A 25,085-nucleotide genomic window follows, 5' to 3' on the forward strand; every position below is an offset into this window, starting at 1 on the left:
GGCCATGCTCTCTTGGTCAGCTGTAAGAGGACAGCATTCTGACCCAAACCATCCATCCTTCCATCCCTGCCCGACATGAGACCCCCAGATACACCCCAACCCTCTCCAACGCCTTCTGGCTCACGTCATCCTGCAGTTTCTGCAAGCAAGTCCCTGTGAGTGGGGGAACAGAAATGTCAGAGTGCTGGAGGGCTAAAGAGGCTCTTTCCTTCATTCTTTCCTTCCTTTCTTCCCTCCTCCCTTTCATCCTTCCCTCGCTCTTTCCTTCCCTTAGTCCCTTTTCTCCCTCTCTTTCTTTCCTTTCTTCCTTTTTTTTTTTTTTGAGGAAGAGTGGCCCTGAGCTAGCATCCGTGCCCATCTTCCTCTACTTTATATGTGGGTCGCCTGCCACAGCGTGGCCTGCCAGGTGTGCCATGTCCGCACCCAAGATCAGAACCAACGAACCCCAGGCCGCCGAAGCAGAACATGAGAAATTAACCGCTGCGCCACCTGGCCGGCCCCTTTCCCTCTCCTTTTTTCTTTCTTTCTCTTCCTCCCTCCCTTCCTTCCTTCTCTCCGACTCTTTGTGTCTCTCTCTGTGTCTCTGTGTGTGTGCGTATGTGTGTGGGTCCCTTATATATCCAGTATTTCTTGAGCCTCCATTCTGTGCCAGGTAAGGTGCAAAGCCCTGAGGATACAGTGGGTAAACAAAGATACAGTTAATGCCCACATGCAGTTCCCAGCCTGATAGTAGACACACATTAACTCTTTTTCATCCTGTGTCAAACTGCAACTGTGACAAGCTCTATGCAAGAGAGGTGCCTGGTGTGAAGAAAATCTGTTCTAGTTAACAGATCAGAAAGGAAAGTCCGAGCAGAGAGGTGAAGGAACTGTAGGAGTTAAGTATGGGTTGGGTGGGTGCATTCCAAGCAAGGAAAACTAAACCAGTCCACTTGTAAACGGTGCCCTTGAGATTTAATGTGATTTTTTATATATAATAAAAATTAATAGCTGCCCTTAATTGAGGACCCACTGTGTGCCAGGGCCAAGCGCTGTTCATGTGGAGTCTCGTTTATCCTTACTACTCTCTGAGGTGGGCTTCATACCCCCATTTCAGGTGAGGAGACAAAGGCAACTGAGCGGCTATGACTCGGTCAAGGACAAGCAGCCTGAGAAGGTGAGAAGGAGACGCGGGGCTGCCTGACTGTCCTCTTCCGTAGCCCCAGCCATCTCTGGCCCCAAGCCCCTGGCTCCTGAAGGAATGCACAGCCCCACCCATGGTGATTGTCACTTCTGTGATCACGGCTTTTCTGCACTGACTCCTGGAGAAACAGAGTAGTACAAAAATTGGATATGAAGATTGATGTTTTTCATTGACTTTGGCTTAAGATTTGGGGTAATTAGAAAGTCTTTTTTTTTTTGCCTTCGTAATGCTCCCATTCTAAAGGCTACAAGAGAATCTAGGCTGCTTTGTTAGGCAGAAAACAACTTGGGCAGATGCCTACAGAGTGGTTTCTGTCCTGAACCAGGTGGTGACATTCCAGGCTCCACCAGGAGTGAAATGTAGACACACCTTGTGCTGCCCTCCCCTCAGGGGATCTCAGATTGTACCGATAACATTCACAGTCACACATGCCAGGTGGTTTGTATGTCCTGTTTGAAGTGATTTACATTCAGTGATTGACTTAATCCTTACAACTCCATGATGTAGTCCTACTGTTATCCCCATTTTACAGATGAGGAAACTGAGGCACCATGAATCTAAGCTCAGACCTTGTGTGGGGAAGAGCTGGAGGTTGGTTTTGGACAGTCCACCTGCAAAGCCCAAGCTGCCTCCACCTTTTATTCTCAAATGTTCTCTCTGGTCCTCCCCACAAGTCCCCGTGGTACTATTATCTCTATTACAGGGGAGGAAACTGAGGCTCCACATGATTAAGGGTTTCTTCAAGGTCACGCAGCTGGTCAGCACTTGCAAAGCCCAGAGCCTTTCTCATGCACCTACTGCTTGAGTCCACCTTCAGGCCTGGGAGGGAACATTGGACTCAGGAAACAGAATGCTGAGAGGCCGATAAGCAGATGTTTGAGGTTAGAAAAAAAAATCAAAACCCCTGGAGTGGGGACTGGTGAGACCACAAGCTGTGGTCCTGCGTTTAATGAACCTGCCAGTAAGTCAGCCCCGCTGTGCACAGAGACGTGGGTTGCAGTGTGCCCAGGAGGGGTCAGACGTGTCCCACCCAGGAAATTGTCATCGCCAAAGAACGGACGGATCGGAGCCCGTGCCTTGATACCTGGATGCAGTGTCTTTTCCAAAGAATGTTAGAGGAGGCATCCTCTCTGTGCCCTGGAGTCACACCCAGGACATTTGGGGATCATCTATCCGCTGGGGGTCTGGCAGGAAGAGGAGCTCCAGGAAGAACCCCTGGGGTCTTTGCCCCAAGCTTTAAATTTAGGGAAGAGGGTCGACAGCACCTGGGAAGCGGGCAGCCAACACCTTTGGCTAAACAACAGCTAGCACCAGATTCACAGATGATGATGAATGGATGGACGTCATCTCTAGAAGCTCCAAAGGTGGCTCTCTGGCAACATCTGGCCCCCTGAGTTCTGTTATTAGGCACACTCTCCAGTGTGCTGACCTAGGCTGCTCTCATGGTTCACCGTCAGGAGGCACCCCCCACGCCAGCTCAGGCAGCAGAGGGGGAACAGAACGGCTAGGCCCAATGTCCCAAGATGTGAGTGAAGGGAGCCCCCAGGACGGGGTGGCTGGGGGATAAATAAAATGTGACATCGCCCTAAGATAGGCTTGTAAGGAGCCACTGACAATCACGTTTTGAAGGACTATGTGATGGCAAAGAAAAGTTGATGAGATCGTTTCCCTTATCACACACATAGTCACATGGCGAGGGGCAAACATACCAACCTGTTAACCATGGTCATTTCTGAGCAGTGCAGTTAACAATGATATTTGTTTTTCATGCACTTCTTTGTTTTCTGACTTCTTTTACAACCACCACATGTTTCTGACGTAAGAATGAATGTAAAGAGAAGGTAACGCCTAAAATGAACGTGACCTTAGGAGACGGACAAATCTGGGTCTAAACGCCAGCTCCACAATGCGCCAGACAGATGCTCTTGGACATAACTTGCCGCTCAGAGCCTAACTCTCCTCATCTGTAAAATGCGGCGGGTGAAAGGAGATTGTCACACAAAGTTCCTAATTCCTGCTGTCAGCTGTTCTTTATTTTATTTTCTTTGTCCAGCTGTTCTTTAAACGGCAGGCACTCTGCTCCTCATGGAAGTGTCCTCTGCCCCAGGAGAGGCCCCACCTGGCACCACGGCCTGTGGAGGAGGAGACTTGCCTCCAGTTCCTCTCTGCTGAGGCTGGAGCTGGAGAGGAGGGTTGCACCAGGAACCCAAAACTTGTGAAACCCCTGTTGCTTGCTTCCTCATTTAAAAGAGCAGTTGGTCCCATCTGAGGAAGAAGTTGCAGCAAGGGGCTCTTGGGGCAGAAAGAGGCGGCTGTGCACACAGCTGCGCTTCTCTCTCTCTGGATCCAAGTGTTTCCTGCACTTGCTGAGGAATCCAGACATCTTTTTCCTTTTTTGAAGTTTTTAGCACAATTTTTTATCTTTTTTAATCCAATGATACTTTTCTAAGAAAACAGTAATTCTGATTTAAATTCAATGTGTTTAAATGTACCACAATGATTTTAAAATATCCCATTCTATTTCTCAAACTAAAACTCAAGGAAAATATATTGATCTTGTCTATACCATTAAAATTAAGGCAATTTTCCAGACATGTTTTTTTAGTATCGGCTTTATGGAGATATATTCACATACAAGTCACCCATTTAAAGTGTATACAATTCAATGGGTTTTAGCATATTCAGAATTGTACACTCATTATCAATTTTAGAAAGTTTTCATCACCCTAAAAAGAACCCCTTACCCATTAGCACTCACTACCAACTCCGCCCAGCTCTAGGCAATCACTAATCTACTTTCTGCTTCTAGACGGGTTCCTCATCTGGATATTTCATATAAATGAAGTCACACTGTATGCAGTCTCTAGCGAATGGCTTCTTTCACTTAGCATAATCTTTTCAAGGTTCATCCACGTCGTAGTGTGTTTCAATACCTCATTCCTTTTTATTGCCAAATAATTTCCATTGTCTAAATGGACTACATTTGATTTATCCATTCACCAGTTGATGGGCATTAGGCATCCTTTTTGACTTAATATGTTAACTGCAATCATAGCTATCATCTGTTGAGTACCTACCATGTGCTAGGCCCTTGACCTAATTTCTAATCCTTGCAACAGTCCAGAGGGCAGGTCTATTTCTCCCTTTATACTGATAAAGAAACTGAGATGTAGAGGTGAAGTGGCCCATCCAAGGTCACACTAGTGACAGAGCCGGGATGAAAAAAGGGTTGGCCTGGCCCCCCAGTCCATGTTCTTCCCACTGCCCCATCCCACCCCCATGTGCTCTGCTCTCTCCTTCCAGTTGGCACTGAGGCCAGAACAAGAAAGAATTCACTCATTCAGTGATCATTCATTCAATGAGCCCTAACCGGCACCACATGGACAGCAAGCACTCATTAGTCACTGAGCCAGGTAAGGCCCATATGCCGCCTCCTGGAGTTTGCTGTCCAGGTGTGGAGAGGTCATCATGCAAGGAGGCAGGTGCCAGTCACCAAGAAGGGTGTGACCAAGTGCCGAGAACTCAAAGCTGTTGGAGAGCCCAAGGAAAGATTTTTAGAGAAGATGGCATTTTGAACAGGACCCCAGTAGACCAGGCACATTTCCCTGGCAGAGATGGGAGGAGCCACCACGCAGAGGAACTGGTGTGCTCACAGACGCCCAGACCAGGAACCTTTGTCCACAAGAATGAATTCTGTCCTCCTGGAGGTGGGAGGTGAAGAGGGTGGGGAAGGTAGGGGAGTGGTTGGAATCACATTGCTGAGAGCCGTGAATGCCAGGCTGCAGTCTGAGCTTTGCCCCATGGACAGCAGGAAGCCGTGGAAAGTTTTGGAGCAAGACAAGATGAAAGTCATTCGTGAGCACTCTGATGTCTGTCTTCAGACCCAGGTCCCCAGGCCCCTGCAAATTACCCTTCCAGCAGTTTACAGAAGAGCTGTGTTTCAGCCTCTTGTGCATCTCTGTATCCCCAGCACCTAGGACACTGCCTGATGCATTGTAGAGGCTCCATAAACATTTGTTGATTGACAGACTGATTGGATGAATGAATCTTCCTGCCAGCCCCCTCCCCCTCACTGTCCTCTCCCAAGCCCTCTCCCGGCTAAGTGGAAGAAAACACCTGGTGTATTCCAGTTTGTCCCATCTCACCCACCTACCATCTCTCTCCCTCCAGGTCCCTCCCCTTCTCCCTTCTTGCTACCCCTTTCCTTTCTGGTCATGAGTAAATGAAGAAAGAAATGTGCACCTGCTCCCACCACGGGCTAGGCAGTAGCAATTACTTTAAATTCTCACTGTCGCCCTCAGGGATAGAAATGATTCATTGCTTTTTGCAGGTGAGGAAGTTGTGATCCAGAATGGTTAAGGGACTTGCCCAGTTGCTGGGTGGCAGAACTGAGACTCACCCAGGGCCCTTCTGATTCCATCTAGTGCTTCCAGCTGGGGGTGTGGAGTATTGTGGTGGGGGTGGGATGGGTTACAGAGGAAGAGGAGGCAAACGAAGGGACTCCTGGGAGGCGGTGAGGGTGCAGGATTGGAGGGACTTCTCAAGCCCATCCTAGAACCAGGTAGCTGGATACCAGTCTGAAGGCTTCTACCCCACTCTGGGTCCAGCTCCCACATCAGGATGCTGCCACCAGATTCCTGGACTCCACTGTTGTGTCCACTTCCCAGGAAGCTGAGGCATGGGGCAGGAACACACACACACACACACAACAACCCCAAAGCCTGAAGTGGTGAAACAGTAGTTGCTTTAAGCAGAAAAACTTTACTGTTCTACAAAATTCTTCTCCCGAGAACATTTTTATATAATTCCCAAAGTCAATCATCATCTCCCTTCTTGTTGAGGAAAACATCCCTAAGAGGCTTTGTCAAAAATCCTTCAGTCGAGCAGGCCAGCTGGTACCCAAGGCTCTCTGGGTGGCCTGATTCTCTGCCACTCCTCTTTAAACCATCTAGAATGTTAGCTTCAGAAAGAACCTCCAACTGCAGAATCCTCTCATTTTACAGATGGGAAAACTGATGCTCAGCCCAGAGGAGGGTCTGCTCAAGGGCCTCCAGCATCAGTGGCAGAGCTGGATCTCAGGCCCAGGGCCCCCACCCCCCCCCATCTCTCCTCTGTCTCCCAAGACTCTCTAACCAAGCCTTTGTCACTGCCACTCTCTAACCAAGGCTGTGCCTTTGAGGGAGAGCTGGGCACCACCTCCAAATGCCAGGGGGCATAGCTGAGGCCATGACAACCTCACCCTCCACCTGGAAATTTACCTGGCGGTACAGGGCCCAGGCACACATGGGCTTCAGGGCCAAAGAGGCCTAGAGAAGCAGGTGACACACCTCCTCTCCCATCACATCACGTCCCTTCGGGTCAAGGGTCTGCCAAGGCCATGTGCGTCCTGCTCTGGGACCAAGGAGAACTTCCACAAGCTTTTGCTTTGGGTCTGTATGGTATCAATCAGCTTGGCATTGAAATTCTTTTCTTGCCTATCAGAAGTCTCAGCTAGCAGTTACGTGTCTTCTTTTTTTTAAGAAAAAGTAATGTCTGCTTAATACAAGTAGCCTGAGTGAGCAAAGACTTTCTGGATACGGGGTCCTCAAAGGTAGGGGAAGATTAGCAAAAGCATCTGCAGAGCTGAAAAGGGAGGGCTTCCAAACTAAGCGATTGTAGGGGGGCCTTCTTTCCGCTGGCACTCACGGTACACCAGGAAGGGGTGGATGAACGTCAGAAGAGTGACGAGCACCAGCATCACGTTCACCTGGAGGGAGACAGGAAGGAGGGAGGTGAAGTCCAGGAATTCTGAGCAATGCCCACGACCAATGAGGGGACCAGAATTCCGCCTAGTTTATCTTCCACTTTCCACTCAGACACTCTGGTGCCCTGGAGGAAGGACTCTGCGTTACTTTTCATTCTGCCCTGTGGAGCCAGGTGGGGAGGGATATTGTGCCCATTTCATGGATGAAGAAAGAGAGGCCCAGGCGGCATTCAGTGACCAGCTCAGGGTCACTCAGGAAACTGACGGAGGGACGAGAGCTACATTATATCTTCTGAATATTCAGTTAGGGTGCTCCGATATCACCACCAAGTAATTCTCCTCAGTCTTTCAGTTCAGGGCTTTTTTCTTTTTCTCCCAATGACTGATTTAAACTCCTGTTCTACGCTTTGCTGATCTTTTTTAAATGAGGCTAAAGGGCTGTGCAGTGGTCAGAACACTGAATTCAAAGTCAAAGGACTTCTGCTCCTTTGCTGTGGGCTTCTGAACATAGAAGTCACACAACCCAAATCTTTGAGCCTCTGTTTCTTCTATCTCAAACAGCTGGAGAGTCACGCCCACCTCCCAGGGCTGGGGGGGTGAGCATCCCTGGCGGTGTGGGGATGTAGGGGTGAGAGCACAGACCTCCTGCCACTCAGATCAGCTGTGGAATCCAATGCACGTTGCATTCCTGGGGCCGAGGCCAAGGTCCGCCTGTGCTCATCACAAGCAGGAAATATCTTTGAAGTCTTAGGTTTTCATGAGTCATTGTGAGGATTTTGCGTTCTCCTCTAGAATATGATTACTTGTCTCCACACACATAAAAAAATATTTTCTTCCCAAATCTCTGAAGAACGTGGGCCCCCTGGGCAGCCACCCCATGATAGCCCTGTGGTGTCAGGTACCCACAGCACAAGGCAGGGTGCTCCCACTGACCCCAGTTTGAGAAGCAAGACCAAGGATGTACCCGTGTGCAGCAATGTTCCTGCAGGAAATACTTCAGCCAGATTTGGGGCTCCCCCTGCTGGGTGCCCATTGAGTCACCCAGATCCGGATGTCCTTGGTGGTCTGAGGCCCACAATACTCACGTAGAACGGGTCATTCTGGAGGGGGCCCTTGATGAAGGTGAAGATGGGGAACTGGAGCAGAGACACAATGGCTGACAAGGCCATCACTAGCCCAAAGATCTTCCCAAAGTGCTCCGGAGGGAAACTGGGAGAGAGACAAATGGGGTTCCAGTGAGACTCAGGGACCCACCCTCCAAGCAGGGCCTGATCTGGTTGGGCCTTTGTCAGCTACTTGCTCACAATTCCCCTGTCCTCGGCCTACCTTCACCCACCCACACCAGACAGCCCTGTCCCCTTTGCCTTTGCTCAGGCTTTCAAACTACAGAACACAGAGAAGTTATTGTGCTTGACAGTGGGAAAACAGCAGGGACCCAGACACACGCTGCACCCCAGGGAAGTTGGGAGAAAAACATGAACACAAAAACAGATCACTATATGCCATATGATGTGTGCACCATCAAATGCAGCAGGAATAGAGTGCCCAGGGCACAAATAAGGGAAGACGCTTTATTTCCAACTGTTCCCTGGGAGTGTTGGAACAGAAGTGGGCCTCGGAGTGTGAATAAGAGTCCACCAGATAGAGAACAGAGGCAGAGGGAGAGCTGATACGAAGGCTCAAGTACATGAAAGCTCTACTCCTCCGGCCAGCCTCACCTCCAGGCACCACCCCCTACACCTGTTCCCAGACCCTGTCTCCATCACCTCACCATCTCAGGCCCATCCTCACCTCCAATTTGTGTGCCTCCAGCACACTTCCCTTTGCCCCAAGTGTCCCCCATTATGTAACGCACCCCAAGCCCACTTACGCAAGGGTCAGGAAGGCAGCATTGCCCCCATAGAGGAAGGAGCGGCTGATCACTTGCAGGATGAAGGTGACGTACTGGAGGGGGAGGACAGGGACTGAGGCACAGAGGGCGAAGCCCAGGCACAGCAGAGACGTCAGGGCCAGAGAAGGAACCGTGGAGCAAAGGGCCACCGCCGAGGCTGAGAAACCTGGTCCAAAAGGGAAGAGGAGAGGCTGCCTGCAAGCGGACACAATGGAGGGCAGGAAGGAGGCAAGAGAGATCTGGGTAAAGGGAGGAGCCATCATCCATCTAACTTTCCAGGCAGAAACCCAGGGGGTCATCCTCGAATCCTCTTTCTCCCACATGCCCCATCTCCAGTCCATCAGTGAATGTTGATGAGCCACCTCCTAATTATCATTCAAATGTATCCACTCTTCTCCATCCCCACCAACTCATGCTAGTTTTAAACCACCATCACTCACTCACAGATTACACAAATTGCAATGGCCTCCTAACAGGGCCACCTGCTCTGGCCCTTGCAACCTGCAGCCAGGCATTCTGTGTAGCACGACAGGTACTAACAAAAGACAGGGGCTATCCAAACAGCCATCCGGAGGGACAGCTGTCCTGGCTGTCCTGCTGCCCCGTCACGGATAACTAGGCAGCGTAAGAAGAGTGAGGAGAAGGCCCTGCTGGGGAGCATCCTCGGGACAGAGAGTCACACAGAAGGAAGACCGCAGAACAGGGCGTGCAGTATGTGGCCTTTATCTGAGAGCAAAAATATGTCTATATAGTCTGTCTTTAAGAAAAAGATCATTGCCTAAAGACAGAGTGAATGAACAGGGTGCAGGGAACAGAGAGGAAAACTAAACTTCTTTGAATGTATACTGTTTCATGGTTTTGGCTTTGGGAAAATGTAAATATTTGATATACAAATGTTTAAAAATTCAATTAAATTAAAATAATAGGAAGAGAACAAGCAAAGCAATCCTCCAAAATCAGGAACGAAGTGAAACCAATGAACATAACTTTATGTCAAGTTGGTGATTCTTAAAACAGTAATTTGACTGTACATCCTCTTGTGGGATATATGCTAAGGAGGAGAATGGAAGGAAGGACGGAAGGACACAGAGAGAGAGGCACAGCATTCAGCAACAGTATTGTTATTAATAATGTCGATATTGCTAAAACCAGTGACAATATATAAAACATATTTTTAAAATACTATACATGTGTGTGTCTGTATAGTATTGTTAGGAACCAAGATTTTCAGAGGAAGAGAAAAAGAGATACGAATCTAAAATTAAGGACGTAAAATTTGAATCAAAGTATCATTATTAGGCATTCATGATGTATTTTTTCTTCCAAAAAATTATGTACGCTTTAACTCTATCCAAAGCCCAAAAGCAATGACAACCCAGGAGAATTAGAAATGCTAGCATCCAGACTACAGTCTTTAAATACCATTTCCCATTAAAGGGACTCAGCGTTACTTGAAGAAATGGCTGGTTTCAGGTCTGGGATAGGAAACATACCTGATCAGATGGACGTGAACATCTCATTGTGCTAAAAAGTAAAGACACTCTCTAAAACTAACAGGATGATGTCTAAAGGACACAGATACTGGATTGGTAAAGTTCCCAATGGCCAAAGATGTGACGATTTGAACATCAAAAAGAATCGTGGTGAAAATGGATTGAAACACATCAAATATATTTAAAATGAGACTTTGAAAAAGAAACAATGAGTAGTCACCCCTGGAAGTTGCTAGGGCATCACTTCATTATTCTCAAAACTGGTAAAAAGAAGAAAAACCAAGCATTTATGCCAGGGTAACAAAATAGTTAATAAGGGGAAGTTTTTCTTTCTAAAGGAATTCTCGCTGTTGAAAGCAGAAGGAAAGATGGAAACAGGAAATCACGAGTTGGCAACCCTAGTAAAATAATGGGTCTAGGCATTGATCATCAACGGCTGCTACAATCATCAGACGCACAGCCATTGGGAAACTTTGTAATAAGTGGATGAGACTGACAATGTCTGAGCCCATTGATCAATCTTAACATGATGAGAACAGGACAAGAGGTACCAGGGGCCTGCTGACGGGAGCCCTTAGGAAGCCCACAGCTCCACCTCTGAATTACTCTTGCCAAAAATATTAAACTGAGGCTCCTTGAGCCTCCAACCTGTGTGTTTACAGGAAATACCCAAAGAAACATTTTAAATGACACCAAAAGGATGCCAAATCCAAAATGTGGAAATGTGACAGAACAAAACACCCCATTTCTTCAACAAATAAACAAGGACAAAAAGCATGTGGGAGACGACACTTATACATTTTAAAAGACATAAAAGGCACATCAACCACATATAGTGTGTGGCTCTTAATTTGAACAAATCAAGTGTAAAAAGACATATTTGAGACAATTAGGGAAATTTGAGCAGAGTGCATAGTAGATGGTATTAAGAAATCATTGAGGAATTTTTGTGGATGTGATGATACTATGGTGATATTCAAGTAAAAGAGGGCTTATCTGTTAGAGCTACAAACTGAGGTATTTACAGATGAAATGGTTTGATGACTGAGATTTGCTGTAGAATACTCCAGCAGGGCAGGGGAGTCAGGGAGGGGTGTAGATGAAAGTCATAGGAGAAATTACTCTCTACTTTTGTCCCTCCGCATCCCGAACCCCTGCAGGTTAAAATACCTCAGCACCCCTCTGTTCCTTGACTGATGTCCAAGGAGCTTGTCCAAGCTCCTCGGCATGGGACACAGCCTGCCCCTTCTCACGGCTCTCTCTCCAGACCCTTCCATACTCCTTTGTACCCTGGCCAGCCTGAATTACTGTTTTTTGTTTTGTTTTGTTGTTGTTGAGGAAGATTTGCCCTGAGGTAACATCTGTGCCAATCTTCCTCTATTTTGCATGTGGGTCGCCACCGCAGCATGGCTGATGAGTGGTGTAGGTCCACACCTGGGATCCAAACCCACTAACCTGGGCCACCGGAGCAGAGAGTGCCGAACTTAACCAATACACCTCCAGCCAGTCATTGAATCCCTTTAAGGGAGTCCTCAGAGTCCTCAACGTTTCCCTCTCTCCTTCACAACCTTGAGCCCACCGTATTCTTGGGCCACTCTCCCAGGGCCCTCCTCTTCATCTCCTCACTTCTGACTCATCCTTCAGGTTTCAGCTTAGATGACACTTTCTCCACGAAGCCTTCCCATACACCGATCTCATCCTCATCTGGAACAGGCTGTGTGCCCTTATTGTGTCCCCACAGCCCCCTGTGGGTTTACTTCATGGACTGTAATGCCTAATGACTTTCCTTTCTCCACTCTCTACACTGAGAACAAGGACATATCTGTCTTGTCCATTGTTGAATCTGATCTATGTCTGGCCCATAATTGGCACTCAGCGTCTAGTGGTTAGACAGACAGATGGATAGATGGATGGAGGAATGGAGGGATAGACGGATGGATGCAAGTAGAAAAAGATTAAGAACAAAAGAGAAGATGGGCATGAAGATAAATGATCTCTCCTCTCCTGGTTCCCTGATGCTCCCGAGCCCAGGTCTCACCTGTCTTGCTCGCTTTCTTCTGGTACCTCTGTTTAAGCTGGTCCATGAGCAGGCCATTCCAGGGGGCACAGAGCACTCCAAAGAACTGAGTGATGGCAAAGGCATTTGTGTAGATGCTGACTGCAGAGGGCAGAGAAGCATTGAGAGATAAGAAATTTCCAGGACTGCCTTACAGGAGGGGACCCACCCACCCTGCCCTGCCTGATCGTCCTCCCCACATCCCTGCTCAGACCTTTCTCTGGAGCACATAGCCCTACTGGGCTTAGCACCCCGCACCGCTCGAGGTTCCAAGTCCCCAACTGGGATGCACAGATGGGATGCCTCCCAGCCCCGCCACATACCTAGTGCCCTGTCTCCCTTGGCCAAAGTGGTGAGTAGAGAGTTGAGGGTGCCGATAAAGAGGTAATGCCACAATTGTATCGTAGACAGCCACATCAGGTGCCAGGCAAAGCGCCGCGAGAAAGCGTAGCTCCAGAAAGAGTGGAGCTCCTTCTGCTGCCCTGAATCTGGGAACTCTGATGGAGAAAGGAGGATCTGAGCATGAATTACAAGGAAAGTGGAACCCTGGGGTGAACAACAGTGTAGAGGCCTTAATGGAACAGTTTGAGGTCCACGTTCACCTTGTATTCTTACCTCCCAGAACTCATCCGGCGTGCTCTCTGAGCTGCCCGCAAGTGGCACATGCTCACCTCTATGCCTTTGTCATCCTGGCCCTACCACCTTGAATGACCTTCCCCATGTTCTTCTCGTCTACTGAAATCTGATCTGTCTTTCACAGTCTGATTTCAATGACACTTCTTGCACTAACACTTTCCTGATCTTTCTCAGCAAGGAGGGTGAAAAAAAGACATGGAGAGGAGAAAGTTAGACATGAGATGTGGGTTAGTGGCTGACAGCTGTTGTCTCAGCTGCTCTGCATCCCCTCTCTTTCGGTACCAGGATCCTGGTTTCTTCTGGAAATCTTCCCCTGCCCTTTTCCTCATGGTCCAGATGGGCCTGTGAATTAAGCATTCTGTTCCTCAGCCAGGGTGGCCCAATCCGATCGTTCTCCCTAGAGAGGCAGACTAGCTGTGACTTTCGACTGGGACCCCCAGGCGTAATCTGGTCCTGCTCATCCTGGAGCCTGGAAAGTTCATTTTTCCCTTGATTCTGTGAGCTTCCCAGAATCCTGTTCTTGTTTCTAATTCAGCCAGCAGGGATTGTGATGTTTGTAACCAAAGACCCAAAGAGATGAGGAGGCAACAGAGGCGGTGATGGAAATGGAACAGTGAGAGGGCAGACCCAGGAGACCTGCAGAAATGGGGACAAATAAGGCAGACTTAGGACTGGAGAGTCAGGGGACAGGAAGGAAAATGATGGAAGATGGAATTCAGGGGGTAGTGTGATAATGACATGAGAGAAAGAAGAGAGGGACAGAAAGGAGAAAAGAAACAAAAGTCTTGCCCCTGTCTGGACCCTCTATAAAGTGAGGGGGTCGAGAAGACCCCACAGGTCCTTTCTCCACCTGACCTTTCCTGATTGAGTCTCTAGGGGAGCTCTGGAGGTGAGGGACCAGGTCGGCCGCCACGAAGACCAGGTTCTGAAGGGAGCTGGGTACACCAGCAGGGCTCACCTTCCTTTGGCGAAACGAACTCCGACTGTCCCTCCAGCTCTTTGGACTCCACTGTCTTCTGCTCCTCCTCCCTGCTGTCCTTCCCAGAGCACAGGCTGTGGAAACAGAAGTCCCCTCAGCCCAGCCCAAGGGCTGTGAGCTGAGCCTGAGTCTCAGGCTGAAGGGAATAGTGCAGGGGATCCCCCGTTTCACAGCACAGTGAAATCACCTCTTAACAACCCCGAAGCCCAAGTCACAGCCAGATCAGTTAAATCAGAGTGTCTGGGAGTGGCAGCCAGGCTTCCAGGTTTTTTGAAGATCTCCGAGTGATTCTGTGATTCTGATACCCAGCAAAGTTTGGGAACCACTGGAGGCGGGGGAAGAGTAGGAGAGGCTGAGTTCACATCCCAGCTCTTGTTCTTCCTGGCTGTGGCAACATGGCTCAGACATAACCCTTCCGACCCCCATTTTTCTCATTTGGAAAATGGAGATAAGCCCATCTATCTGAGAGGATCATGGTGAGATGAAATCAGAGAGCACGTGGGATCTGGCAGATAGTAAGTGAGCAGCAAATGAAAGCTCTCCCTCTACTGCTTGTGGGGAAGAGCTGCAAAAAGGGTCACATTTCTTCACTTCCTCTGTTCTCCACGCTTTGCAATGGAATTTTGCAGCTCTGACTATTTCCCCATCCCCTGAATCTTCACTGAGCCATGTGAGCTGCCTCAGCCAAGAGAATGCAGCAGAAATCACGCTGTGCTCATTCCAGCCCTGAACTTTAAGAGAGCTTGTGCATTTCTGCACTCTCTCTCGGAACCCTGGAAGCACCACATGGACAAGCCCAAGCCAGCCTGTCGGAGGATGAGAGCCAGGTGTCCCAGACATCCCTGTCACCCCCAATGACCTCCAGAAAAAAACTCGTGTGAGTGAGGTCATCCTAGACAAGCCAGCCCCTAGCTAGCCCATTAGATGATCAGAGGCAAGAATGAGCCCTGTCAAGATCATCCAAGTCTGTCCCTGATCAGTAGAACTCGTCAGCTACCCACAGACCCAGGAAAAATAATAAATGCTTAAGGTTTCAGGCCACTGAGTTCTGGGGTAGTCTGTTATGCAGCAATTGCCAACTGACACACCCATTCTGGTCTTCCTCTCCTGTGACAGGTTTCCTCTGCCCTACTGTGACCACGACTTTCCCATCCCCTGCTTCCATCCCAGGTCACATGGGGGGCTCGGGCCCACAATTGCTAGATCATAGTCCTTACCCATAGCGGTAGTTGGGGGGCAGTGGGTAGGGGATGTGCCCCCGGGGCAGCAGGAGGAAAGTGCGCCCAACATGCCAGACACTGAAGACAGAGAAGAAGAGGAAGGAGGCCCTGAGGCTGACGCCCTGTTCATAAAGGAGCTGCAGATAAAGGAGGGGAAAAAGTCAGTGTAGGGGCCAGCCCAGTGGCATGGTGGTTAAGTTCACATGCTCTGCTTTGGCAGCCTTGGGTTCGTGGGTTCAGATCCCAGGCATGGACCTGCACACTGCTCATCAAGCCCTGTTGTTGTGGTGTCCCACATACAAAATAGAGGAAGATTGGCAACAGATGTTAGCTCAGGGCCAATCTTCCTCAACAACAACAAAAAAAGGTAAGGAAATTCTGACACGTGCTATAACATGGATGAACCTTGAGGACATCATGCTAAGTGAAATAAGCCAGTTATAGAAGGATAACTACTACATGATTCCATTTGGATGAGGTCCCTAGAGTAGCCAAATTCACAGAGACAGAAAGCAGAAGGGTGGTTGCCAGGAGCTGGGTGGGGTGGGATACTGGAGAGTTAGTGTTTAATGGGGACAGAGTTTCAGTTACACGAGATTGAAATGAGTTCAATCTGGAGATGGATGGTGGTGTTGCTTGCCTAACAATGTGATGAACTTAATGCCGCTGAACCATACACTTAAAAATGGTTAAGACGGTAAATTTTATTCTATAGATTTTACCACACCAAAGAAAAGTCCGGGTAAGAAGCAGGAGCTGGAACCCCAGTTTCTAAGAATGAGTCTTGGTACAGGCTGTTGCCTTCCACCTTGGAAGCTAATTAATTACACCTCGTACACACATAGCCTCCCTGTCACCCCAGGGCCCAACCAGCAGCAGAGGAGGCAGCGTATTATCCATCCCCACAGTCTTATAGAGCCTCCTAGTGAAGTGAAGCTTCTCAGAGATCTTCCAGCCTGGTGTTTTTTTTTTTTTTTTTTTTTACTGGCAGCAAAGTCTTTTGTTCAAACAAAATTTTACACAGAAATTCAACTTATGAAACACATCAGTGGGGAGTGGCCCTGTCATCCTCCCCCTTATTCTCCTTGGTGACCAACATAACATCAAAGGGATCCCCTCGGTGTTCCTCGACACCCAGTTTGAAAACCGTTGATCTAGCCCAACCACCTCACTTTACAGAGGGTGAAACTGAGGTCCAGAGAGGCACAAAGAATTGATCAAGGTCAGAGTGAGCAGCAGCAAGGTCAGAGTAAACGGAGATCTCCAGCTCCTGCTCTGGCACGCTCTCTCTCCTTCCAACTCCAAAGAGGGAAGAGAGGAAGGGAAGCACACCCAGGGGAAGGAGGAAGAACCTGGGAAGCGGTTCTTGCACGAGCGGTAGAAAAGCTTGAGTATGTGCCCCAAGGTTCAGCCTGTGGGCAACCCTCCAAGCCCAGGTGCTCAGTACTAAGCTAGTTTCATATCTGGATAGTGACTCCCAGAGATCCTCTTCTCTTGCCCCTGGCCCACAGGCTGTGCCAGCTGCCTCTGGCCTAACACAAAGCCCAGAGGGAAGTCCCAAGTTGGTCAGCTTGGGGTGTCAAGGACTCATATTCTTTTATTCCTTTCACTCATTCATCCTTAGTTTGCCAGCTTTTGTCCTCCAGTTTGTTTCCTCATAATCACAGAATGGCTGTCACACATCCAGCTATATTCAAACATTCAAACACTTGCCACAACATTCAAAGAGGAAGGGTGGAAAGGGGGACCAAGGAGGAAGGCTTTCTTTTCGCTCTGCTCTCATCTTCCAACAAGGAGAGAAATATCCCTAAAGTCCTCATGAATACAACCCCTTCACCTCACTAACAAGGACTGGAGAATATGCCCAGCTTCACTCATCATTAGCAAGGAGGAAAGCGACTGACTCAGTTGGCTTAGATCAATCAGGATTCATCCCCTGGGCTGGGAATACCAATGCCCAGATGGAATGTTAGCAATAAAGAAGGGAGAATGGCTGTTAGGTGGGCTACTATCAGCACTGGCAACAGCCCATCCCCCGATCACTAACCTTGGCCTTCAGGAGAGCTGGAGAGGACTCTGTGTCTGCCCCTGCTGCCCCGACGAGCCACCCCCCACCTCCCTGTCCAACCCAGAAGCTCACAGGCACAAACACCCCATTGGAAAGGGCCCCCAGCCTCTGCCCAACACTGGCCCAGGCACATCATGGCCATGCCTTCCCTTAGCCTCCGTGCAAAAATCCTACAGGAGTGTGAACAAGGAGTTTAATGGTTACAAGCTCAGCCTCTAGAACCAGACAGGCCTGGGCTCAAGTTCAAGTGTCATGTTTTCTAGCTGCAGAAGCGTTGATGGAAAGAAATCATGTAAAGTTCACAAGACAAGTGTCTGGCATATATTAGTGCTCAATAAATGTTGGCTATTACTATTTTTTACGTTTTTGTTTTTGTTTTTTAACTCAGGCACCTGGACTAACATCTGTTGCCAATCTTCTTTTTTTTCCCCTTCTTCGTCTCCCCATAGCCCCCCAGATGTAGCTGTATATTCTAGCTGTGAGTGCTTCTGGTTGTGCTATGTGGGACACCGCCTCATGGCCTGATGAGAGGTGCCATGTCCACTTTCAGCATCCAAACCAGAGAAACCCTGGGTCGCCCAAGTAGAGCATGCAAACTTAACCACTCGGCCAATGGGCTGGCCCCACTATTTTTTACCTTAATGACAAGGAAGACTGCCGAGGAAGAGTCAAACGCTCCATTGTAGAGAGTGATGATGGTTGAGCGGTGTTTGCCAAACAGGTTTCCCACCTGGAGAGAATGTGACCAACCTGAATCACTTATTTAATCATGAAGTAAATATTTCCTGTGCAGCCAGCATGTTCCAGGCCTTCATGATACCCAGACTCACACTCCACCCCAGGAGCCACCACCCTGGCAGGAGCCAACCCCATTTAAGGTAGCCGGTGTAGAAAAGTGCTTCTCCCTCCCTCCACCCTCCTGCCAGGTGCCTGGGATGAGGGCAGGCTCACACCTGCAGGTTGGTGATCAGAAACAGGATTCCCCCAACGGTGAGCATGGGCATGGCCAGGAAGAGCAGCAGGGCTGATTCTGGAACAATCAAAAACAGAGGTGGGGCAGCATCATAGTGCAACCCAAACATGGAACCCCAAACTCTGGCTCCTACTTGCTCCAAATTCCCCACAATCCCGGGCTCAGGGCCCTAATTCTAGCATCCTTCGAGGTCTTAGGGTACTGGTCAAGGCTCCCCCAAATGTCCTTGCAGAGGTCTCCTGAGCCACCTTCTTCCCCACCAAAGATGGTCCTTGGTCTGTGGCAGACCTGGATGTCTCCAGATAGACTCAAAGCGAAGCCACTGCTCCCTTCTCTCATTCAACCACAAACAGCCCCTTCTATTCATCCTTGACACTGTGGGGAGAGAAGTCTGGACTCTGTCCCCAAGCCCAGCTTCTTATTCACTGCATGACTTTGAGCTGGATTCCGAATCTGTGACTCAATCACCCTATCTGTAAAATGGGAATAACAGTCCCTGCTCTTCCTGCCTTATGGGGTGTTGGCAGACCTCAGTGAGAAAATGGCACAGACTCTTTCCTTTGTTCATCAAACTTGAGCACTTTCTTCATGGGGCATAGTGCTTGGCATTGGAAATGAAGGATGGGTTAAGCATACTTCCTACCCTTGAACAGACTGACCTGCAAACAAACTACTATGATAGGTCTGGAAAGTGTTGGACGATAACAGAACTAAAATGCCAGGAGTTTGGAGCCCTTCATAAATTAGTCTTTCCCAAGCTACAGACTTCTGCCCACTTTCCTGATTTGGGCCATAACCCATGCCCATCCTATTATTTGCTAAAATGTTTTCTTTACGTTGACTCCCTTTTATCCAAAAGAAATCTATTATTTTTAAAGGAAACTTTGTATCACTACTGTAAATGAAAAGCAACTCATGTTGCTTGTCAAGAATAGAAAGGAATAGTAAAAATAAATGCAATGAAAGGAAAACAATGTTATTAAATTGTAACTAGATGCAGTTGCCCTCAGAACGTTCCAAGCTTGAAACCTGCTCCTGCCATAGTGTTAAATTCATACCGGCCCCATGTCAAGACTTTCGTTCATGAAATCAGAGGACTGAAAGAGAAATAGAAAAAGAATGATTTTTCCACCAGATGATTCAGTGCTTAACATGGCAAGGTTGTGCCTCCTAATGTCCTCTGAAGTAACTATTGTTCTATACCTTGAGAAGCACTGTAAAGTGCTCATTTTAGACTATTCACACTATTTACCATTCAATTTCTGTCTTTATAAAAGGTACCTCTCTCCTAATGCACTCTCCTAAGGTTGGGTGAGATTCCTTTCACAATTGGGTCATTGTGGTCCCAACACTTTTTCCAAAAACCAAAAGCCCAGTTTTACGGAGGAAGGGAGAACTGGTGATCAAATGATTCACAAGGTGAGTCAAACATTCTTAGCCACCACCGCCACATTCAGCCACTTGAAAATCATTTACAGGCTCTTTGATAAGATAAAGCGGGTTTGATGAGGAGAGTGCTTTTAAACAACTGGCTTGAGGTGCCAGGCTATCTCATGAGATCAAAGACACTCAGCCCGTGTTTATGGAGCACAAATGGAGACAACCTCATGATGCCATACGGCTTCAGCAAAGGACTACACACACAACAGTTATGTACTTTTACTTCTTATCCCCAAAATTGAGCCATGCGATCTGACACTGGGGAGAGATATTAGAAGGCATCTCTTGGCCAGCATAACCAGGATGCTAGGAGAGGGCACAGCCAGGGACCCCAAGCCCACTTCCCACTAACTTACTCTGTGCCCTTGAGCAAGTCTTTGCAAGGGGTCTCTCTCTAGCTCAGTTTTCTCCTCTGCATACTGGGGGAAAGCAGGAATAAACCAGATTGGAATTCCTAGACTTTGGGAATTTTATACATTTATAGACCAGTAAAATTTGAAAAGAAAACTTTTGACTAGTTAGGATCGTCAACTTTTGCCCTGCTAGTAAGGATATTTTCAAAAGCAACTGTCATTCATATATCATTTCACTACAATAAGAGAGGGAGAACATGTTAATACATACAAGAGGAAAGACAAAATCTTTGGACCAAATTCTTCTCTCTGAGGCAATCCCTCCATTGTGCTTATTTGTTGCATTTCTCAGTAGGTGAAACTGTTTTCATAGACCAGTAATAACTCTCTCAAAGATTCTTTCAAGCTCAAAGTCTGTGGCTCTCTGATAACCGTGGGGGGTCAGTGTGTCTTGTCCATCACCTTTGGCAACTGCTCCACCCAGCAGGTGCCCCTGAGCTTGTGTCCCTCCCACCCCCCTGACAGCACTCACCTGCAGAGGTGAAGGCTATGGTGAGTGTGGCAGTGGTGTACAGAAATCTGAAACACAAAACAGGGGATGGAGGATGTTGTCAAGGAAAAGGAAACCTGGGGGACAAAACCAAGAATTCTACTCACCCAATCTCCAAATTTGGCACTAGAGTGCATTCTCAGCCTGGGGGTTCAATGGGCATGGATGCCTCTGGACCCCAGGCTCAGAACCAGGTGCCAGAAGCCCAGATGTGATTGATATGTGGCCCTGACCTCACAAATGAGGGTATTTGGCTCCTCTCAAGGTCCAAGGCTAGACTGGGAAATCCCGGGCAATGAACTCAGCTAAGGATGCAATAAATTCAGGAGAAGGTTACTGGGCTTGGCCAGAGACAAAGTGAGTGGAGCCAAGGCCCTCCCACTTGGGAGTCCCAACAGGCCAATCTTTTGGAGAAAGGGGTTAGTGCCTGGTCTACAAATCAAAACCTTCAGTCTCAATGACTACTCACTGTGTGACCTTGGTCAAGACACTGCCCTTCTCTGGGCCTCAGTGGCCTTTTCTATAAAGGGAAATGATTGGACCGACGTAGAACCCAAGCTTAAAGTTCCAGGGTTCTGTGATTATAGAACCACAATCCAAAGGTTATGGGGATCTTCTAGCAGTTTGGGGGTCTTATAAGACATGGGGTAATAAAAGTAGTGCCTGTGTGATATAGTGATTTAGAATAAGAAATATCTATTTGGTCCTTGTCCCTAGTCCCTATCACAGGACTTCTAAAATCCTTCAAATTCCTCAGTGATAAGAGCACTAGGAGCATCTTTTGTTCTAATGAGGTGACTCTGGGTGGGCTCGTGGATGGCTCCTGGAAGAGACTGGTCACCAGAAAGACCAAGCCATAATTAGAAGATTGGAATTTTCAGCCCTGCTCCCCACTTCTCTAGAGAGGGGAGAGGGGCTGGAAATGGAGTTAGTAATTAATCATGCCTACTTGAGGAAGCCTCCACAAAACCCCAATAGTAGAGGGTTCGGAGAGCTTCTGGGTTGGTGAACACATCCACATACTAGGAGGGTGACACACCCCAACTTCCCAGGGACAGAAGCTCCGGGGCTCAGGACCCTCCCAGACCTCGCCTACATATCTCTTCATCTGGCCGTTCATCTGTATCCTTTATCACATCCTTTAATAAACTGGTAAATGTAAGTAAGTTTTCCCCCGAGTTCTGGGAGCTGGTCTAGCAAATAATCGAACCCAAGCGGGAGGAGGTCATGGGAACCTCCGCTGCACAGCCAAGTCAGACAGAAGTTGTGAGTAACCAGGGAACACACCACTTGCGACTGGTGTCTGAAGTGGGGGCAGTCTCGTGGAACTGAGCCCTTACCTGTGGGATCTGACTCTATCTCCAGGAAGATGAGGTCAGAATTGAGTTAAATTGTAGGCCACCCAGCTGTTGTGGCAGGATGGCTTGGTGTGGGAACACCCCCCCACACACACATTTGGGTGTGAAGTATCGTGCGTAAAAGTAAAGGAGAAACACAGGAAGGAAGACTGAGTTTTTCTTAACACATGGAGGCTGGAGAAGAGGGAGGGAGCAGTGGGAGGAGAGGGAAGAGGAGGAGAGGGAGTCAAACACCAAGAGAGACGAGATAAAGTCATTATGTGCCAAGCACTTAAAGACCAAGGGACCTGGCTATTTCCTGGCCCAGCCGGCCCTCCAGTCCCTCTGACAACTAATCTCTCACAAGCATGCCAGGGACTGCTTGCTTTGGGTTCTATCAGCTCCCAGCAGAGCACTGCTTATCACTCACCCAGGCCAGTTGGAGTGGCACCCTGGATGAGCAAGAGCAAGTCCGTTCGCCTCTTTGACTCATCTGCATGGGAAACCCCATTGCCTTCCCTACAGCCCCAGGGGACCTGATATCCCACCACTGCAGGTCCCAGGAGACCTCACTGGCTAAGCCTCTGGGGAGTGACGGGGAGTGAGGAAGATGACAACTAAGTCTGAGCAACCTGGCCATGAGGAGCTATAGACAAGGTTCCCCGGGATGAAGGCAGAGTGACAATTTTAGGTTTTGCTAATTTCATAACCCCGGCCCCAGGCCAGCTCTCACAGAAAGCAGGCCTGGGCTCCTGCTCAATTCAGCATGTCACATAGAACACACATTCACACCTAGCAGAGGAAGGAGGCAAGGAAAGGGAAGTAGGGGTGTAGGAAGAGAGCAGCTGCTGAGGCAGCGCCTGGCAGGGCTGCCCAGTTGCCTGGCCCGAGACTCCCTCCAAGAGAGGCTAATGCCAGAAGAATTCCTCTTGCTCATCTCCACCCAGACTGGGCCTTAGGGACTTACATGGCTATGAGGCGGGCCACAGTGGTCTTGAAACGGTCAAAGATGTAGCCAGTGGGGAACGTCATGAAGTTGTTCATGAAGGACGCCAGGGTGAAGATGAGCGAGAACTTCTCATCCTGGGCTTTGCAGTCTGGAGGCCGGAAAGGGGGATGTCAGAAGCCAGAGTGGGTAGGCCAACCTCCCATCCAGCCCAGCCTTCCTGCCAGGTGGGCTCCCAGCCTGGCTCCCCTCCAGAGCAGCCTCTCCCGTCTTGGACAGCTGGCTGGTGGAAAGTTCTCCCTTCGGTGAGCTGAAATGTGACTGCCTCTAATTACCCCTCAGGAGCTAGTACTTCCCTCCCAGGCACCTCCTAGACCAAGGTTGAGGGGTAGGGGACAGGGGAGGCTGCCACCCCCTTTCTCTCATTGTAGAAAGGTTGGCAGGGTAGGCAGGGGATGGAGTCCTTCCTACTCCTTCCCACCAAGTGAGAACCGGCCTCAGCTTCCTAGACAAGTCATCATTCCCTTACCAGTCTGTCCCGTGACATTGCCCGTCAGTGTGGCATTGCCCGTCAGCCCGGCATTTGGTTCACACAGCTCCTCAAAGTAATGTTCTGTCTTGAAGACAAACACCAGCGACGCCCAACCAAAGAGGACGCCCGCAAAGCCAAGACATTCCAGCAGCCCCGTCAGCAGAGTGGCCACTCGTAGGGGAAGCCCCTGACTCGCCATGGCCTGAGGTGTGGCCAATCCTCCAGTTTCACTGGTGGCCTCCTGGGCTGAGCACAGGAGCTGCAAGGCCTGGTGTTTGAGCACCTGGGAAATTCCTTTGGCAGGCCCTTCCAGTCAGGGAGCTCTCCGGTGCTGGCTGTTCTCGGCTTGGGCAGAACCCATCAGTGATTGAGTCTCTGGTTGCTGTAAAATAAGGGAGAGGTTGCTGGTGCAGGGGGCTTGTGGGAAAGGTACAGGTGGACAAAGCCTCCTTTGTAGGGAGGAGAGAGAGGCCAGTTAGGAGAAACAGCTGCAACAAAAAGCCCTGTCCTACCCCGCCTGGCAGGAGAGTGGGGAAACAGGAACTGAGCCCAAATCCTGAAGACTGACCACTAAAATTACAACCGCAGCAATTCTGAGGCAGGCGAGCAGACGGGAAGCCGTCATGTATGTCCTCACAGCTCCTCACAACAACCTGGCCAGTTAGCCTTCGTTATCCTCGGTTTACTGACAAGGAAACAAAAGCTCCAGGAGGTTTTATCAATGAGCCCAAGGCTAGTTAGCCACAACAGGAAGACCAGTCTGATGCCAAAAATATCCCAACTCCGAGGATCCTCCATGACTCTCGGCTAGGACACCCCATGTCCCCTCTCCAGGTCTCCTTCCCCACATCTCCGTCTTCCAGGAAAGTGCCCAGAAGCCCCTCCTCACCCCCACCCCACACCTCCTCCAACAAGTGGTCAGCGCCCCTCCAGATAGAGGCGCCCCCGGAGTCAGCCTGCCTCCTGCCCAATCGCCTCGCTTCCCCATGGCCCCTGCCCGCGCCCCAGACCTGCACCTGCGTCCTACCTCCTCGCAGGGCTGCCCCGCTGTCCCACGCTCTTCGCAGTTCAGATTCCCGCCTCTCGCCGCTCCTCCCAGTCTCCTCCTGGTCGTCCCGTCCCCCCCCCTGAGCCGGAAGGGCCCTGACAGGCAAGGCGGCAGCTGCGGAGGTCCACGACCTCCCCTTCTCCATCACTTCCTTCCTCTCCTGAGCTCACAGTCTGCCCCACGGTTTTCGACCGCCCCTTGGATCTTCTCTCCTCTCTCTCCCTCTAACCCCAACAGAGTCTGTTTTCCTCTTTCTTACTCTCCTTCAGCCTCCTAGCTCCCTTGCCTCTCCTCCCTCCCCTAACCAAGTTCGTTTTAATTACTGCTTCATGTACAGGCAGACCCACAGAAAAGATTCCAAACTCGCAGCGCACACAGGCGCACACGCAAAGAAAACACAGCTACCTGCAGACACGTGGAAACACACATCCCCTAGTCCATGTTCTTTCCTTGACCACTTGGGTGGACAAGAGTACATTTTTCCCCATTTGTTGACCAGCTCAGCCTTCTCTCCTGATCTCATGCCCCCAGTGCTGTTAGCAAGTCCCAGGCACAGAATCAAGGCGCCAACGATCAGGAATGGACAACTTTTCCAGACACCACTCCCTGGAGGGGTGCCCTGCCTTTTTAACTCCAA

General features: G+C 49.3%; 1 protein-coding gene across 1 annotated transcript; it reads right to left on the reverse strand.

Moving 5' to 3' along the window:
• Positions 1 to 3,785: 3,785 nt before the first annotated feature.
• SLC43A3 (solute carrier family 43 member 3) lies at positions 3,786 to 24,606 on the reverse strand. Its single transcript, XM_044750288.2, has 13 exons — positions 24,428 to 24,606; positions 23,398 to 23,782; positions 22,890 to 23,019; positions 20,568 to 20,614; positions 18,223 to 18,299; positions 17,907 to 17,999; positions 15,199 to 15,338; positions 13,961 to 14,055; positions 12,690 to 12,863; positions 12,349 to 12,468; positions 8,797 to 8,983; positions 8,012 to 8,135; positions 3,786 to 6,929 (listed from the first exon to the last, which is right to left on the reverse strand). Exons 2-13 carry the CDS (start codon positions 23,597 to 23,599, stop codon positions 6,828 to 6,830), a joined length of 1,491 nt encoding a protein of 496 aa, XP_044606223.2. The 5' UTR covers positions 23,600 to 23,782; positions 24,428 to 24,606; the 3' UTR covers positions 3,786 to 6,827.
• Between the last annotated feature and the right edge of the window lie 479 nt (positions 24,607 to 25,085).

The sequence above is a fragment of the Equus asinus genome, chromosome 17, assembly GCF_041296235.1.
Source record: "Equus asinus isolate D_3611 breed Donkey chromosome 17, EquAss-T2T_v2, whole genome shotgun sequence".
In the NCBI taxonomy this organism is placed as follows: domain Eukaryota; kingdom Metazoa; phylum Chordata; class Mammalia; order Perissodactyla; family Equidae; genus Equus; species Equus asinus.

What these genes read in the sequence shown, in the direction of transcription:
- SLC43A3 (XM_044750288.2), bottom strand. Translation starts at nt 23,599, where the DNA reads ATGGCGAGTCAGGGGCTTCCCCTACGAGTGGCCACTCTGCTGACGGGG. An exon ending in GTTCGTTTCGCCAAAGGAAG is followed by an intron (nt 12,864 to 13,960) that starts GTGAGCCCTGCT and finishes TTTCTCCATCAG; the next exon opens with AGTTCCCAGATTCAGGGCAG. An exon ending in TCCAGAATGACCCGTTCTAC is followed by an intron (nt 6,930 to 8,011) that starts GTGAGTATTGTG and finishes GTCTCCCTCCAG; the next exon opens with GTGAACGTGATGCTGGTGCT.